General features: G+C 35.7%; 1 protein-coding gene across 1 annotated transcript; it reads left to right on the top strand.

Annotated features, from left to right (window-relative positions):
- The first annotated feature begins 68 nt into the window (after positions 1-68).
- On the top strand, positions 69-15,594 carry LOC125075226 (zinc finger protein 83-like). The gene is made up of 18 exons (XM_047686919.1): positions 69-577; positions 888-1,010; positions 1,724-1,850; positions 2,469-2,587; positions 3,925-4,039; positions 4,461-4,573; positions 5,260-5,353; positions 5,923-6,044; positions 7,446-7,628; positions 8,191-8,279; positions 9,434-9,556; positions 10,225-10,332; positions 10,896-10,998; positions 11,893-12,017; positions 12,291-12,399; positions 13,620-13,718; positions 14,334-14,450; positions 15,430-15,594. Exons 1-18 carry the CDS (start codon positions 449-451, stop codon positions 15,562-15,564), a joined length of 2,133 nt encoding a protein of 710 aa, XP_047542875.1. The 5' UTR covers positions 69-448; the 3' UTR covers positions 15,565-15,594.
- The last annotated feature ends 1,017 nt before the right edge of the window (positions 15,595-16,611 follow it).

Below are 16,611 nucleotides of genomic sequence, written 5' to 3' on the forward strand. Positions count from 1 at the left end.
TTTCATAAAATGCTTTTAAATGTTATTTACCTAAAATTGAAGTACTTTTCGTTTGCATTAATATTTTCCAAGCCAGTGTCATCACTTAGGGTTAAGTCATAAATATTGATTTATCGGTAAAACAAATTACGGTAGAAGCATATAGGACAACGCTAAAACGATAATGGTGGTGGTTTGTTTTGTTTTGTTTTCGAGTCAAACAATTTGAGAACCTATTTGATGTAAAGCGTTATTTATCAATTTTAAAGCACGATAAATAATTATAAAACTTCAAGTTGTAAATATAACAAAACTGTGTACATTACTTCATTTACGATTTAGATAAAAAATAAAGAGAAAGTGGCTATGTATACGAAAAAGGTGTTACTTGAATGAAATGTATTTTTTTTGTTAAGATTTTTAAGTTATTCGTAATATCAACGCGTTAGTGAGAATATACCTTATATCAATGGATCATAAAAATGATATTAAAAAAAATTTGCTGTGTATGGCATGTCTGTGTGTTGGTAGATCTATACATGAAATTAAAGATGAAAAATTAAAAAAATATTACATGGATATACTGAACGAGATACCAGTAAGTAAAAATTGTTTTCAATATTCATAAATAAATATTCTGTTTATATTATTATATATTTTTTAGCTTGAAATTTATTGAGTGGACATTATTGTTTTTTTTTTTTTAATTTAAGTTAATCTACAATCTTAGTGTCCCTTGTACCCTTGCTTAAATTTATTAATAAAGAAATGTTTTTTTTTATTGCTCTAAGAGGACAAGGCTCATCATAATTATGCTTAAATAGATTATTCGACTACTCAAAAATTCATAGTATGCAAACCAAACAATACAAAATTATAATTATGCATTAATCAAATGTTTGTTTCAGCTTAATAACATACAGATGGTCGTTCCAATCATTTGCTGGGAGTGTGATGCGGTTCTTAAAAAAGTGTTGTCATTTAGAGAACAAGTTAAGGATTCTTATAGGATATTACAAACATATACTGAGGTAAAATACATTTAAAAAGAAACTATAATTCATAATATATATTTTTATTTGAGCTAGAGCAATGAAAACTTATACAGATACCAAATACTAAAAAAGAGGTTAAATGCAAAATTTTAAAGAAGTATTCAAACGGCTAGGTAGAAATTCATCAAACTTAACTGAGAAATTACAACACATTATTCTAGCTATCATTGTGAAACATTTAATAAAAAAAACGCACTAAATAAAAGGTTTAAATGGCAATCTTAGAGAGATTATTATTCTCAAAACTAAATTCTACAAAAGAATTATTGTTAAAGCTAATCATAGGTTACATCAAGGTAAAGTCCATTGATAGCCTATAATAGAGTCTTAATATTCTCTCCCTTTGGGGGAAAGAGTACTATCTATATACTTTTTTTTTTTTTAAATTGGACAGTATGGCTTATGAACTTAGCTCTATTTAGTTTTATGTAGAGGTACTCATTTAAAATATTAGAAACTGTTATACTTATAATTTTGTACATGAAAAATTGACTATGGGAAATTGAAAATGTTTTGAAAATGTACTTTGTACAAAAAAAAACATCCATTCCATCAAAGAGAACAAAAAACTTTTTTGTTAACTCTCTAAATATGATATTTTTGAGGCCCCACGGCCCAGGCCCCTAGATCCCCATTGCCTTCTCCTCAATCTTATTATGTCATTAAAAATCTTCTTACAAATGTTTCAGAATCTTAATGAATTTTTATTGAGTGATGTCTCACGAACTCCAAGATTGAAAATCCACATCAACGATCCAGTAACCATAAATCCACCTAATAATGATCTCAAGGAAATTAAAATAGAAATAAGTGAAGGTGAGAAAATTATTAACTTGTTTGGAAGTTATCTTAAAACCTAACAGATACAACTATTCCACTACTGGGCTAGGGCTCCTTGCTCGCTTTGAAGACTTGGAGATTTTCTACTATGCTGATTCAATATAAGTTGAATATGGTGGCCTCACTATGTTTTGCCATCACCAAGCATGAGATGAGTTTTAGATATGTATGGTCATGAATTATCAATTAGCAAAAAGAAGTACATAGTCAGTCGGCTTTTTTTTAATAATATAGGTAGACCAAGACCGATTGTGTGTTATCACCGCCCTTAGACATTGGCTCTGTACGAAATATTAAACAATCCTTACACCGCTAATATGAGAGCCAAGATGTTATGTCCCTTGTAACTCACTCTTCAAACCGGAATACGACAATACTAGCATTGCTGTTTTGCGATAGAATATCCAAGAGTTGGTGGTACCAGTCACCTTCACGGTACAGCCTTTCATCGGTAGTTCCATTTTTTAAAACATCCTATATAAGTAATACATCAAGGTCGTATTACATATACAGGTTTTTTTTGCTAAGAATGGTATCTTTAATGTAATCTAACATATGAATATGTTTGTTTTGTAATTAGTATATGTTTTTTAGATATAAATAAGCGTGAGAAACAAAACGGTAACGTTACATCTGATGTGTCGGATACGGAACCGGAGATTGCAATACAGACGGTGCTCTGTGATGTTAAGACGGATAGAAAAAAAAGGAAGGTAGGTAAAATCAACTCTATGTTATTCATTTGATTTCAATTGTTTTCATAATAAGAAATCTCGCTTCCCGTCGCGACACCAAGTTCTGTTTTCAATCGTTTCTATAAATAGGCTATTTGACAATGCGAAGAATAAAGTGTAAATTATTGTAATCAGTATATATTATGAGATTAAAAATGGTTATTTATCAACGAAAGTTTAAAATAGTAATTAATTTATTCAAAAATCCATAAATAAAAATGCATTTTTTTATACTTTTGTCACGTGACACAAAACGCTCCTGATTGGTCGGGCTTATGATGACGTCACTTGCTGGTAAACCTCGTTTGCCTATGTATGTAGATTATAATATCTGCCTCAGATTACAATACAGGAAAGTGACGTCACCGACTCCATTGCAGCGCCATATTGTCAAAGTAGCGTCTTCGCGCGCTATTTAAATATGGAATTTTTAATTTGATATTTTGCAGTAAATATGTACTAGAATAAAAAAAAAACAACTTTTACTGGGTTCCTTAACCTCTACTTAATAATATAAAATGGATTTTAAAAACCAGTCAAATTGCCTATTTGAAATCTCATTCCCCTCCCGAACCGTAACTCGCCACAGATCGTCACAGCCATCTGTCATTGTTTTTTTTTTCTTTTGTTTTGTAACGGGTTTTTTTTTATGCAGTTTGCAGTAGAGGGAACTTTAAGTAATAATGGAGCGTTTTTTCTTTTTTTAAATATGATTTAAGTTTACATTTCGTTATTGTTTTAATTCCCACGGAATTTTTAATAATAATATTGTCATGATCGTTTAGTTATTCTCAAACGTTGTTAATTTTTTTTTATTGCACGTATTTGCATGTATTTTACATATATAACTTCCTCTCGAATAGCTCTGTTTATTCATGAAAACCGCATTAAAATCCGTTGCGTAGTTTAAAAAATCCAAGCGTACGGACGGGAAACGACTTCGTTTTATACCACGAGATATAAGATATAACACAACCGTTATCTCTCCATGGTTTTCATGATGATTACCAAAAATAGGGGTATTGATATTGGCCCTTTTAGCACTAAGACTCAGAATGGACGTAGATAAATATTTTTTTCATCCAACATATCTGTCTATAAAAAAAACCAAATACATGTGCGTCTCGGAACGCCGGACAGAAGAGATAACTTAAACTATCACTGCAAGGTGGGAGAGGAGCCCGCCCGCTGCCGTAAGCGTAAGAAAAAGAGACGCCAGACAGACTTGCGCCGTAACGCGTTACGTAACGATACGGTTTAACCTCCCATAACAAGTTATCACTTCAAAAATGTCAGACATTAAAACAATTTTTCAGAACGTTTCAAGATCGAATAAGCCGCGTCAAAGGAACGTCGCTCGTTTCCAGAAGGATCCAGTCGCCGTTGAACTGCGAACGGATTTCAAAGATGTTAAAATCGAATGGAGGAATGGTTCGTTTTGACTTTTCATATAGAAAACTGTACCTAAACTATTGCTGGGCTTTTTTTTATTATATATGCAAGAGATATATGGTTCGAAATGTTATTAATGTTAATGTGAGATGATGTCCGACAGAGAGGTATGGAAGAGGAAGACATGCTGCGCCGACCCCGAGTAAAATTGGGATAAGGGCAGGAGGATGATGATGTGCAAAAGAAGCTTAACTTGCGAACTAAGATGATATGTCCCTTGTGCCTGTAGTTACACTGACTCTCTTAATTTTCGAACCGGAATACAACAATACTGACTGCTGTTTAGCGGTAGAATATCTGATGAGAGGTTACCTATCCAGACGGGCGTGCACAAAGTCTACGAGAATTATAAACTGAGCATGTACTTCTGACTTATTTCAATTATTTATTTCTTGTACAGATTTGGAAAAAAAATCAAACGGTGCCAATGAATATTTGGATTTAAGTTTGAACGATAAAAATGAGGACTTAAATACGAGTAATGAAGTGGATCCGCATCTTAATGAGAAGAGGGTAAGTTTGTTATATTAATATCGATAAAATAAAAGTCAGGGATGGATTTAGGGGTGGGCAACGGCATCAGCCCAGGTGTTTTAATGGAGGTTCAGATGAGTTAAGAATTTTAATGTTACATATGTTTAGATATCTGGATATATTCGAATTATAAGAATTGCTGTTTTAAAAGATACTAATACAAAGAGTAAATACATTATACACAAATTTTACTGATTGAAACTAAATTTTTAAATTAATTTGTAAAATAATGATTAGGGTTCTCCACTCCTGTGTTGCTCAGGGCCTCAATTCCTTTGTGGCCCCAGGGCCGGCCAATGTAACTGTTAATGGCCCACTGTTGGGATAATAAATAAATAAATATATATCGGACAACATCACATACATTACTCTGATCCCAATGTAAGTAGCTGAAGCACTTGTGTTATGGAATATCAGAAGTAACGACGGTACAAACACCCAGACCCGAGACAACATAGAAAACTAATGAACTTTTTCTACATCGACTCGGCCGGGATTAGAAACCTGGGTCCTCGGGGTGGCGTACCCATGAAAACCGGTGTACACACTACTCGACCACGGAGGTCGTCAAACGTGATGCATTTATACATCATATTGGGCTGATTTTCGTACTCACATAGGATTCCTAACAAAGTCGACGGATAAGTATTAATTTTTATTTACAGACAGCACAAAACAAAAGTCTAGCAATGCAACCCAAATTGAAAGTTGAAAATGAATTCTTGGAGATGGATGATTTGAAAATGGAATCGGATGCAGGTAATATGTTCACACGTACAAACATACATTACACGCGCACGCACGCACGTACACATACGCACACGCATACTTAGACTGAAAACACATTACTATTCCCTCAAGTCAGCTTGATCTTTTTGACAGACGGGCTAGTGATGGGAAACAGAAAATATAACATATATAACAGTCGATGGAACGATGGAATGCGTAATTCAAATTAGATTATTTTTTTAACTTATTTTTCTTAAATGAGTTATATCAGCTAAAGAGACCCTAACCACTAGCCAAAGAGGAACTCGCGCTAGGCGGTGAAGGAAAGTTTACGTGAAATTCTGCCGCATTGGAGCGATGCGGTGGAATATGCTCCAAACCTTCTCCTCAAAGGGAGAGGAGGCCTTAACCCAGCAGTGGGAAATTTACAGGCTGTTAATGATAATGAATAATGAAACAGTCCTATCGTTTCTTCGAGCTGTGAAAAAATAAACCCAGAATTTCTACATACATTCGCTAAGCAAATCAAACCTATAGGGTGCTTCCCGTTGACTTAGAATTACTTGTCTAATGCATATGGCATATTATTTTTCTTCTAGAATATTCGTTGGGTTCCCGCAATTCAGATATAGATGTTGACGATTTGGACAAAGAAATTCAATCTTTGTTACGTGACGTCAACGAGAAAGACGAAGAAACTTCGAAGAAAACGAATAAAAAGGTCAGTAATCAGTTATTGGTGTGAAATATCTTATCTGCCACTGGGTTAAGGCCGACTTTCGTTTGGCGCTACTGTGTGAGTATGGGAATGATTGAGTGAGAGAGTGAGTGAGTGAATAAGTGCGGGAATGAGGGAGTTAGTGGGTGAATGAGTAAGTGAGTGTAAAATGAGTGAGTAAATGAATTAGTGAGTGCGTGAGTGAGTGAGTGTGTGTGTGAATGAAAGAGTGATTGATTAAGTGCGTGAGTGTGTGATTGAGCGAGAGAGTGAGTTCGTGAGAGAGTGAGTGAACGAGTGAGTGATTGATTGATTGAGCGAGAGAGTGAGTTCGTGAGAGAGTGAGTGAGCGAGTGAGTGATTGATTGATTGATTGAGTGAGTGAGTGAGAGTGTGAGTGATTGATTGAGTGAGTGAGTGTGTGAGTGAGTGCGTGAGGGTGTGATTGAGTTCGTGAGTGTGTGCGTCAATACGTGAGTTAGTGTGTGTGAGTGCATGCGTGTGTGTGTATATATTATAATAATGTACATTGACGGTGTAAGATCTTAGCATGAGGCAAACATTTACCAGTGTCAATACATGTTACTTAACTTCTTCTTCCGAAGACTGACGTACAAATGCCGGTATTTAGTATTAACGGCAAACGACGAAAGAAATTTGAAGAATACTTTCGAAACTATATATTTTTTATTTTGTCTTGTTTTTGTTTTGGGCCTACTGGCCTATACAGCCTCACCGGGCGTTTCAACATAAATAATAAATATATTCCACACCCAGTGGCGAATATCTAGACATCGCGATTCAGAAATGTGATATTTTCAATCAGCGCCATCTATCGCTGCCCGGTTGTACCATACGCAATAGGCTATTTGACTAGTTTTTAAAATCCATATTATATTATTTAGTAACCCAGAGGTTAAGGAACCCAGTAAAAGTTTTTTTTTATTCTTGTACATATTTGCTGAAAAATATCAAATTAAAAATTCAATATTTAAATAGCGCGCGAAAACGCTACTTTGACAATATGGCGCTGTAATGGGGTCGGTAACGTCACTTTCCTGTATTGTAATCTGTGGCACATATAATCCACATACAGTAGGCGAACGAGGTTAACATGCAAGTGACGTCATCATAAGTCCGACCAATCAGCAGCGTGTGTCACGTGACAAACGTAAAAAAAATGCATTTTTATTTATGGATTTTTGAATAAATTAATTATTATTTTCAACTTTCGTTAATAAATAACTATTTTTAAACTCGTAATATATACTGATTACAATAATTGACACTTTATTTTTCGTATTGTCAAATAGCCTATTATGAAATCGGCCGTACCCACAAATAGATGTTCGACGTTAAAAACTTCACACAGTCGTAATTAATACAAACTAGTGAATTTTTCAGGTTAAGAAGGGAGTTTCACAGAAGATTTTAACCGTCGACCTCACATACGACGAAATGCAAACGGAGAGATCTCGTCTCGCGAACAGGGAGAGTTTCGTACGCGCTCAATACAAGTGCGAGACGTGCCTGATTCTTTTTAATTGTGCTTCATCACAAAAGGCTCACCATTCGAAGAAACACGAGGTAAGAATACGTTTACCATCGTTTTACAAGAGATTACCAAAATTCCTATTTAGCCATTCGGTGGCAGGGCTTTGTGCAAGCCTGTCTGGGTAGGTACCACCCACTCATACCGCCAAACAGCAGTACTCAGTATTGTTGTGTTCCGATTTGAAGGATGAGTGAGCCAGTGTAACTACAGGCACAAGTGACATAACCTCTTAGCTCCCAAGGTTGGTGGCGCAGTATATTGTAGGGAATGGTTATTATTTCTTACAGCGTCAATGTCTTTGGGCTGTGGTGACCGCTTACCATCAGGTGGCCCATTTGCGCGAACTATTACATAGAAAAGCCGTCCAATTAAGCTTAAACCTCGTGTTAGTGGGGGTGACAGGTGGATAACGCCATTGATGCTCAGATATCAGAACTCATTTAATAAAACTATATTAAGTGAAGCTACTGCGGGTTCGAAATGTAGATTCTAGCAAGAAACTCAGTAGTTACTCGTCCCTAGCATTTGGAATACAAAGTTATGTTAGTTATTTAATAATTATATATTATTGTAAGCAATTTTTATTCCTTTCAGACTCCCGGCAATTTCATTTGCTCGATTTGTAAAACTATTATATCAACAGTGGAGGCGTTCACAGCTCACTACAGGAGACATACGAAAAGGTAACACTTGTGATAATCGATTCCATTGGTGGAAATGAAAAAATAAACAACTTTGACCTTGAATTGACGCGACGTCATTGGTCGATTTTTAATCATCTGTCGTGTTCGAATTTCGGTGAAGTAACGTGTGTAATTAAAGTGTATATAAGTAGCACGGTAGATTGTAGCAGAGATTCCGTCTTGTAGCCTCCCCCCCCCCCCAAGAGAGGGGTACCGTTGTTTTGTTAAACTAGGGATACTAAAGGCATTCTAGGCTCCGGTGAGTCCAGCAAATAAACGTGAGGGTGAGTTTTTCCAGAGTATTTAAAGAAGTTTGTGTTTTAATTTGAAAAGGTAGTAACTATTTAGTTTCTTGGCATTTTATTCCGCAACATGACGATGGCGAGAATATGTTATCTTTTTCTGTCCTGAACGTTTTGATGTTGAAAAAAAGAGACGGATTGTTTATTTAATTGCTGTGCAATATTTACTAGCAATGGTTTCGAATGCATAGTGACCTTGGTTAGGTTTTTATTAGTAAGCCTTCTCTTAAAATAAGTCAATTTTAAACTATTATAATCGACCATTCACTAAAAAAGTCCAATGCACTACCGACTGAGCAATCCGGGCCGAGCCGAGATGGCAAAGTTGTTAGAACGCGTGCATCTTAACCGATGATATCGGGTTCAAGCCCAGGCAGGCACCAATGAATTTTTATGTGCTTAATAAGTGTTTATAATTCATCTCGTGCTCGGCGGTGAAGGAAAACATCGTGAGGAAATCTGCATGTGTCTAATTTCAACGAAATTCAGCCACATGTGTATTCCACCAACCCGCATTGGAGCAGCGTAGTGGAATATGTTGGTAAAATATGGTGTTTCTCATCAAAGGGAGAAGCTGGGTTAGCCCAGCAGTGGGAAATTTACAGGATGCTAATGTAATGTAATGTATTCACTAAAACATTTAAAATAAATATCGACGGACGCTGTATATGTAAGTTTCAGTTATATATCAACAAAATATTATGAAATACATCAAGAATGCAACTGACAGTTACAGACTTGTTACCATGACAACCCAAGATGGACGCCCCTTTTAATACGTCTCAAAGGTGACGTCACTTCTTTGACCACGTGACTCATTTTCGTTCTACAATACTGTAACTTTGTTTGAAGGTACGAATGTGCTGTCTGCAAAAAGCGTTCCTCGGACCTGAAGGCCATGTATCAGCACATGTACAAGAGACACCAGATATCGCTCAAGAAGTACAAATGCAACGTCTGCGGAAAGCTATCCAAGTGAGTATCACGGCATACGGAATAGTTTCTAATGTCTGCTATCTGTTCTTGAAGTCTTTATTAACTTTGGGACTATGTGTGAGTGTGTCTGGTTAGATGCAAAATGAAACGAGAGACCGTTTTGTTTTCTTGCTTGTAAAACTCATATGAAGTGTTTATGTGGGACTTAACAGTGCCCAGGTCGCCTAGTGCGCCTTAGCACACCGAAGTAGCCACAAACCAACGGTACCATCTCCGTCTTTTCAGCGGGCACAACGGGATAGTTTTCGTATGCCGCTACGAGCATGCAAGCCACATAGATTTTCCATTTGTCCGCCTACTTATTCCATTTTTTTATTGACGACCTCCGTGGTTGAGTAGTGTGTACACCGGTTTTCATGGGTACGCCACTCCGAGGTCCCGGGTTCGATTCCCGGCCGAGTCGATGTAGAAAAAATCATTAGTTTTCTATTATCTTGTTATTCTATGTTGTCTTGGGTCTGGGTGTTTGTGGTGCCGTCGTTACTTCTGATTTTTCACAACACAAGTGCTTTAGCTACTTACATTGGGATCAGAGTAATGTATGTGATGTTGTCCGATATTTAAAAAAAAAAAATATATATTTATTCCAAAGATAAAAAACCTATTTTAATAAAACTCGATTCAATGGCATAATCTTTCCTTCCAAGGTCAATAGACAGTCACAGGATCCACCGCGACTCGCACAAGGCGCGCGTCGCGTGCTCGCAGTGCGACAAGACCTTCAGCCACCGAGCTGGACTCATGAACCACCGTCTGTGAGTACCCATACTATTCAAAAAAGTTATTCTTGTAGCCTGAGTTACACCTTACTACATCAGCTATCTGCCAGTGAAAGTCCCATCAAAATCGGTCCAGCCGTTCCAGAGATTAGCCGGAACAAACAGACAGACAGGCAAAAATTGTAAAAAATGTTTTTTTTTTTTTGGTATATGTAACGTGTGTACATATGCATTTAGTAACATGCGGTTATTTTAATGTTACAAACAGACACTCCAATTTTTTTATATGTATAGATAAATGATTTCTAAATCATCTTATATTCGTAATGCCAAACTCAAACTCTCATACTCCGTTATTCAATATAGAAGCGTTACACTTACTTATTGATAGTCATATCAAACACTACAACCGGAAAAGGAAACACCCTGACCTGAGAAGAACCGGCCAAAATTAAATCTAATTAAATACACACAATGAATATGAATAGAAATAATCGAATCGAAATAATTTCGTCTGGTTAGTATTTTGTTATTGTCAATGTTTATCGGCTACAGTGACCACGATTTCAATAAAAATGAATTCCGTGTCTTAATTCCAGCACGGTGCACGAATCGCAGAACGAGTTCCCTTGCACGGTCTGCGACAAAGTGTTCAGGTGGAAGACGAGTCTGAAGCGCCACTTGGAGAAGCATGACACGGAGGTCAGTTGAGAGTATTTTTTATGTAAATTGTATTTTTTTTACCATTTAAAAGTTATTGCAACATTTTCGATAAAATCACTTTTGACATATCTTGTGTTGGATGGGTTTTTAAGTTTATTTATTTACACAAAATACATAATCGTAACGTATAATTAAAAATTACGCGACTTATACAATTTTAAGCTAGATTACAAATCAAATTAAATCAAAATATACTTTATTCGAGTAGTCGTTTACAAGCACTTTTGAATCGTCATTTAACAAACTATATTAAGTGAAGCTACCACCGGTTCGGAATGTAGATTCTACCGAGAAGAACCGGCAATAAACTCAGTAGTTACACTTTTTCAACATCTAAAAATACTGTAATGTTAGATAAATACAATTATATATGTATGTTAGGTCTCCTCAATAAAATTTGCACAATAGGCTATTTGACTGGTTTTTAAAATCCATTTTATATTATTTAGTAGAGGTTAAGGAACCCAGTCAAAGATGTTTTTTTTTTAATTTTAGTAAATATTTGCTGAAAAATATCAAATTAAAAATCCATATTTAAATAGCGCGCGAAAACGCTACTTTGACAATATGGCGCTGCAATGGGGTCGGTGACGTCACTTGCCTGTATTGTAATCTGTGGCACATATAATCCACATACAGTAGGCAAACGAGGTTAACAAGCAAGTGACGTCGTCATAAGCCCGACCAATCAGGAGCGTTTTGTGTCACGTGACAAACATTTAATAAAATGTGTTTTTATTTATGGATTTCTGAATGAATTAATTACTATTTTCAACTTTCGTTAATAAATAATCATTTTTAATTTCATAATATATACTGATTACAATAATTGTCACTTTATTTTTCGCATTGTCAAATAGACTATTGTTTCAGAATAAGGACAGCAGCCCATCGAAGAGAGCGTACTGTGCGTCGTGTGAAATAGCCTTTTCGTCTGTCTGTTCATTACAGCGTCACCTCAGGAACAGTCTGAAGCACGTCACACACGATCAGCTCAAGTAAGTTACGAGTTTTTAGGTAGGGCTTTGTGCAAGCCCGTACAGAAGTACTCAGTATTTTGTCTATGGGCGGTGGTGACCACTTATCAGGTGGCCCAATTGCTCGTCGGCGTACCGTTAACATAAAAAAAATAGTAGTGTTTGGTGTAAGTGTAATGCTTCTATATTGAATAAAGCAATTTTAGTTCGAGTTGAGTTTATGAGGAAAATAATAAGGTTATCGTAATTTTTCTCGTTTCATTTATTACTAAAGATATTATTTTACGTTTATAGATTTATCTGCGACCATTGTAACCAGAGATTCGCTGACAAGACCAAGTTGAGGGATCACATCGAGGAGAAACATCTTCATCGGACGTTCCAGTGCCCTATATGTTATAAGGTACTGTTTTATTCAAACTGGTGGTACCTTTATAGGTACCGTTTTACTCGTCTAGACTGTCAAAGCTTAGAACGCGTCCATAATAGTACACGCACACTAACTCACACTGACGGATAACTACGGTTTTAGTAACCATTCAATGATCGACTTTAAATACTTAATAATTTATTGTCATTTTTTTTTTAAATAAAATTAATATTTATTGACAGATGTTTCTTAATTTATGAATTTAAATCCTCTTTTAATCCATACCATTTTTTCGATAATTCTATTAATTTAAAGATTATCTTTGTCTCATAAATCAAATGAATGTATTGTTATTAGTTTAATAGTAATAAATATTCAATGTTATTTATATCATTTAATTATTACATAATATAGTACTAGACTGCATTGATATATAATTGTTACGAGCATGCCGTGTACGCATGCTTAGGAATGTAATCTAGCTCAAAATTGTGTAATTCCGTAATTTTAATGTATGTTCTGATTGTATTCTGTTTGTGTACCTAGGAATAAATAATAATAATAATAATAAATAATCATAGTGACGGAAAGAGTGGGCAAGAATCATGTGGTCATTGTGTGGCCTCCTTTAACATCTTACGGTATTGTTTGATTGTTGTCGACCGGAAGTGAAAATTACTTTAAAAATAATCGTCCATTATTTTCTGACTTTATCAAAACAATAACATTAATTGCTTTAAATGAATAATAATGAATAAAGACATTTACTTGGTGGCAGGGCTTTGTGCAAGCCCGTCTTGGTAGGTACCACCCACTCATCAGATATTCTACCGCCAAAAAGCAGTACTCAGTATTGTTGTGTTCAGGTTTGAAGGGTGAGTGAGCCAGTGCAACTACAGGCACAAGGGACGTAACATCTTAGTTCCCGAGGTTGGTTGCGCATTGGTGATGTAAGGAATGGTTAATATTTCTTACAACGCCATTGTCTATGGGCGGTGGTGACCACTTACCATCAGGTGACCCCTTTGCTCGTCCGCTAAACGATATCATCATCATAAAAAAAGCAATAAAATGAGACAACCAACTTTAACGACTAATTTTCTATGACTTGCGCGAAACTTCGCGCCAAAACGTAAAGTCAAGCCTCTGTGACAGGCGATCGCGCGCGCTGTTTTTTTTTTAACGTTTTACGCTACAAGGCATTGATGCATTAGGCGAGTTTATTGTTATTTTTTTTATTTATTTCATATAAGCCGTCTAAGAATCGCGTCGGTCTGGAGCAACACGTTCGCGCGGTCCACAAGGGGAGACCGAATAATCGGATGTGTCACCACTGTGGCAAAGGGTTTCCGGTAAGTTTATTATATTTGTAAATTATACTTCAGTAGTAGTAATTATACTTCAGTAGTGTAGCGATTGCGATACGCTGAACCGATTTTGATGAAATTATTCTTGGTAATAGATTATATTATATTATTATTATATATTAATGTGTTTGATTTATAATTATTTTACTCAATATATATATATAAAACTAACTTCCGTAACTTCCTGCGCGTTTGAATTTAGATTAGGTCAAGCCGTTCCAGGGATTAGACGGAACAAACAGACAGACAGACAAATATTGTGACAAATGATATTTTAGTTGGTTGCTTCAACCTTAAATACAGATTTATAGACGATCTTTTTTAAGTTCAATATGTTTCATCTAAAGAAACTATAAAACTCGACTGCACTTTTTTATTGCAAATATTACATTTGTAAGTTTACTTGGTGGTACCATCACCCATCATGTATTCTACCACCAACAATCAAAACTAGTGATATGTCAAGAGCGCCAGTGTTACTTCAAGGGATAAGGGATACGCCTTGGTGATGACTCTTAAAGTACCAATGCCTTCTGGCAGTGGTGACGCCTACTCTTAAAGCTAATATTATGTTTTAATAGTTTTTTTTTTGTTTACCAGACAAAGGTCCAACTCGAGTCTCACATCCGAACCCACACGGGCGAGCGACCCTTCATGTGTGAGTTCTGTCCAACGACGTTCTCGCAACAGTCAAACTTGTACAAACATCATCGACAGGTGAGCGAATGAACGACTTGAGAGTGAATGTTTTAAACTTTATCAGTTTAAAATAGGGGAGAAAGTAAATAAACAGCTATGACCTTGAATTGTCGTGACGTCATTGGTCGAGATCTAAGTAATCTGTGTTCGTTGTGGATTCGTGAATGATTTTTTGAATGACGGCGAAGTTGTTGTCGGAACTTTGGAAGTAAAATTAAAGTGGATATAAGTAGTTAAGTGTAATAGTGTCGTATTATAAATAGAGATATATTAATCATGAACTGTTTGTTCAATACAGCAGAACTATAAGCAAATCGTATGAAATACGTATATCTAATTTTTTTTAAGTTAAATCCTGCTGCCAATGCCATACTATATATATATATACAGCCTGTTCCAATGGAAGTAGGAAAAAAGATAAACAAACCTTAGATTGACTTATTTCATGCGATTCGCTAATAACTCAGCTACATTGTGCACTGCTAAGAGTTTATGATTAACATATCTCTATTTATAATACGACACTATCACACTTAACTACTTATATCCACTTTAATTTTACTTCCGAAATTCCGACAACAGTTTCGTCGACGTTAAAAACGCCATTTCTTCGCAAGTCCATAGTGAGTATCATAGATCAATCAAGCTCTCGACCAATGACATCGCGTCAATTTGCTGTCAAATGTTGTTTATTTGGCTTTTTTCATGATATGGTTTGAATAGAGTACTAGAACTATGTCATAAAACAGAGGCCGAGTAACAGTAGTTAGAACGTGTGCATCTTAATCGATAATTACGGGTTCAAACGTAAGCAAACACCACAGAACATCCAAGTGCTTAATTTGTGTTTATAATTCGTGTTTATTTTCATTGAAATTCTGCCACATGTGTATCCAACAAGCATGTGTTGGAGCTACAAACCTTTTCCTTAAAGGGAGAAAAGGCCTAGCCCATTGGTGGGACAGTGGGAGTCAATGAATTATTGTTTTAATTACAGGTACATTTAAATATAAAATCCAAGAGGTATCTCTGCAAGAAAATGAAGATCGTCGGCAATCAAGCTGGAGATCCACAGCAGCCGTTCACATTGCCGATCATGCAATACATGCCAGAGAATGGCTTTAGTTTATGATTTGCTATTAATAAACATTTATGTATATAACTGTTTTGTGATCATTTTATTTCCATTAGTCTAGTTGGAAAAGGGTATAAATAATCCTGTAAAAATAATTTATTCGATTCGTATCCGAAAATTTTACCTCCAAATAAGGGGGAGAGATTATTTTACCTCCAAAAAAGGGGGAGAGATTATTTTACCTCCAAAAAAGGGGGAGAGATTATTTTACCTCCAAAAAAGGGAGAGAGATTATTTTACCTCCAAAAAAGGGGGAGAGATAATTGTCGACGTTTCTCTTTTTGAAAAGCAGTAGCTGATAGGAGTCAGTTAAATCTTCCTATCGGGCCCTCCAAAACGGTTCGTTACGTAACGCGTTACGGTGTGTCTTTTTTACAATTATTGTCAAAAGTCTTAATGCTCAAAATCCTCAAAATCTCGACCATATTAATTCGGTGTCTTAACGCTGTATTTTTTTTATTTTCTTACTTTATTAAGAGATTGAGTTTAAGTCGAGTGAAACTGTTAAGTGTTAACTACTTATGTACTAAATATAACGCCACAGATCTAGAAGTTGCCGATAAAAAATTAGTGTGTTTTTCTGAGTTTCTTACCGGTTCTTCTCGGTAGAATCGACATTCCGAACCGGTAGTATCTTTACTATAAATAGTTTGTTAAATGACGATTCAAAAGTGCTTGTCAAAGCCTACTTGAATAAAGTATATCTTGATTTGATTGAGTGCTATAGGAACCGTCAATATTTGTTTGTACATTTGTAAACTGCAAGTATATAATATCTAAATACAAATATAAATAAGCAAGTACTTCTGTCTGTCACCTCTTCGCGCTTAGACGGCTGAACAGATTTGAATGAAATTTGGTATAGAGATAGTTTGAGCCCCAGAGAAACACACACTTTATTATCATATACTATAAATCATCTCAAATTTGATTTAATTTGTCAAATAATTTTTAATTAACAGATCGAAGGTTTTTTTTTTTTTTTCGAAATGTAAAGTGCTGTTGACCCTAATGGCCTCTACAGCGTCACCGGGTGGGATAGGC

This window comes from Vanessa atalanta, chromosome 30 (assembly GCF_905147765.1).
Source record: "Vanessa atalanta chromosome 30, ilVanAtal1.2, whole genome shotgun sequence".
In the NCBI taxonomy this organism is placed as follows: Eukaryota; Metazoa; Arthropoda; class Insecta; order Lepidoptera; family Nymphalidae; genus Vanessa; species Vanessa atalanta.

What these genes read in the sequence shown, in the direction of transcription:
- LOC125075226 (XM_047686919.1), top strand. Translation starts at nt 449, where the DNA reads ATGGATCATAAAAATGATATTAAAAAAAATTTGCTGTGTATGGCATGT. An exon ending in ATATACTGAACGAGATACCA is followed by an intron (nt 578 to 887) that starts GTAAGTAAAAAT and finishes TGTTTGTTTCAG; the next exon opens with CTTAATAACATACAGATGGT. An exon ending in GGACTCATGAACCACCGTCT is followed by an intron (nt 10,333 to 10,895) that starts GTGAGTACCCAT and finishes TCTTAATTCCAG; the next exon opens with CACGGTGCACGAATCGCAGA.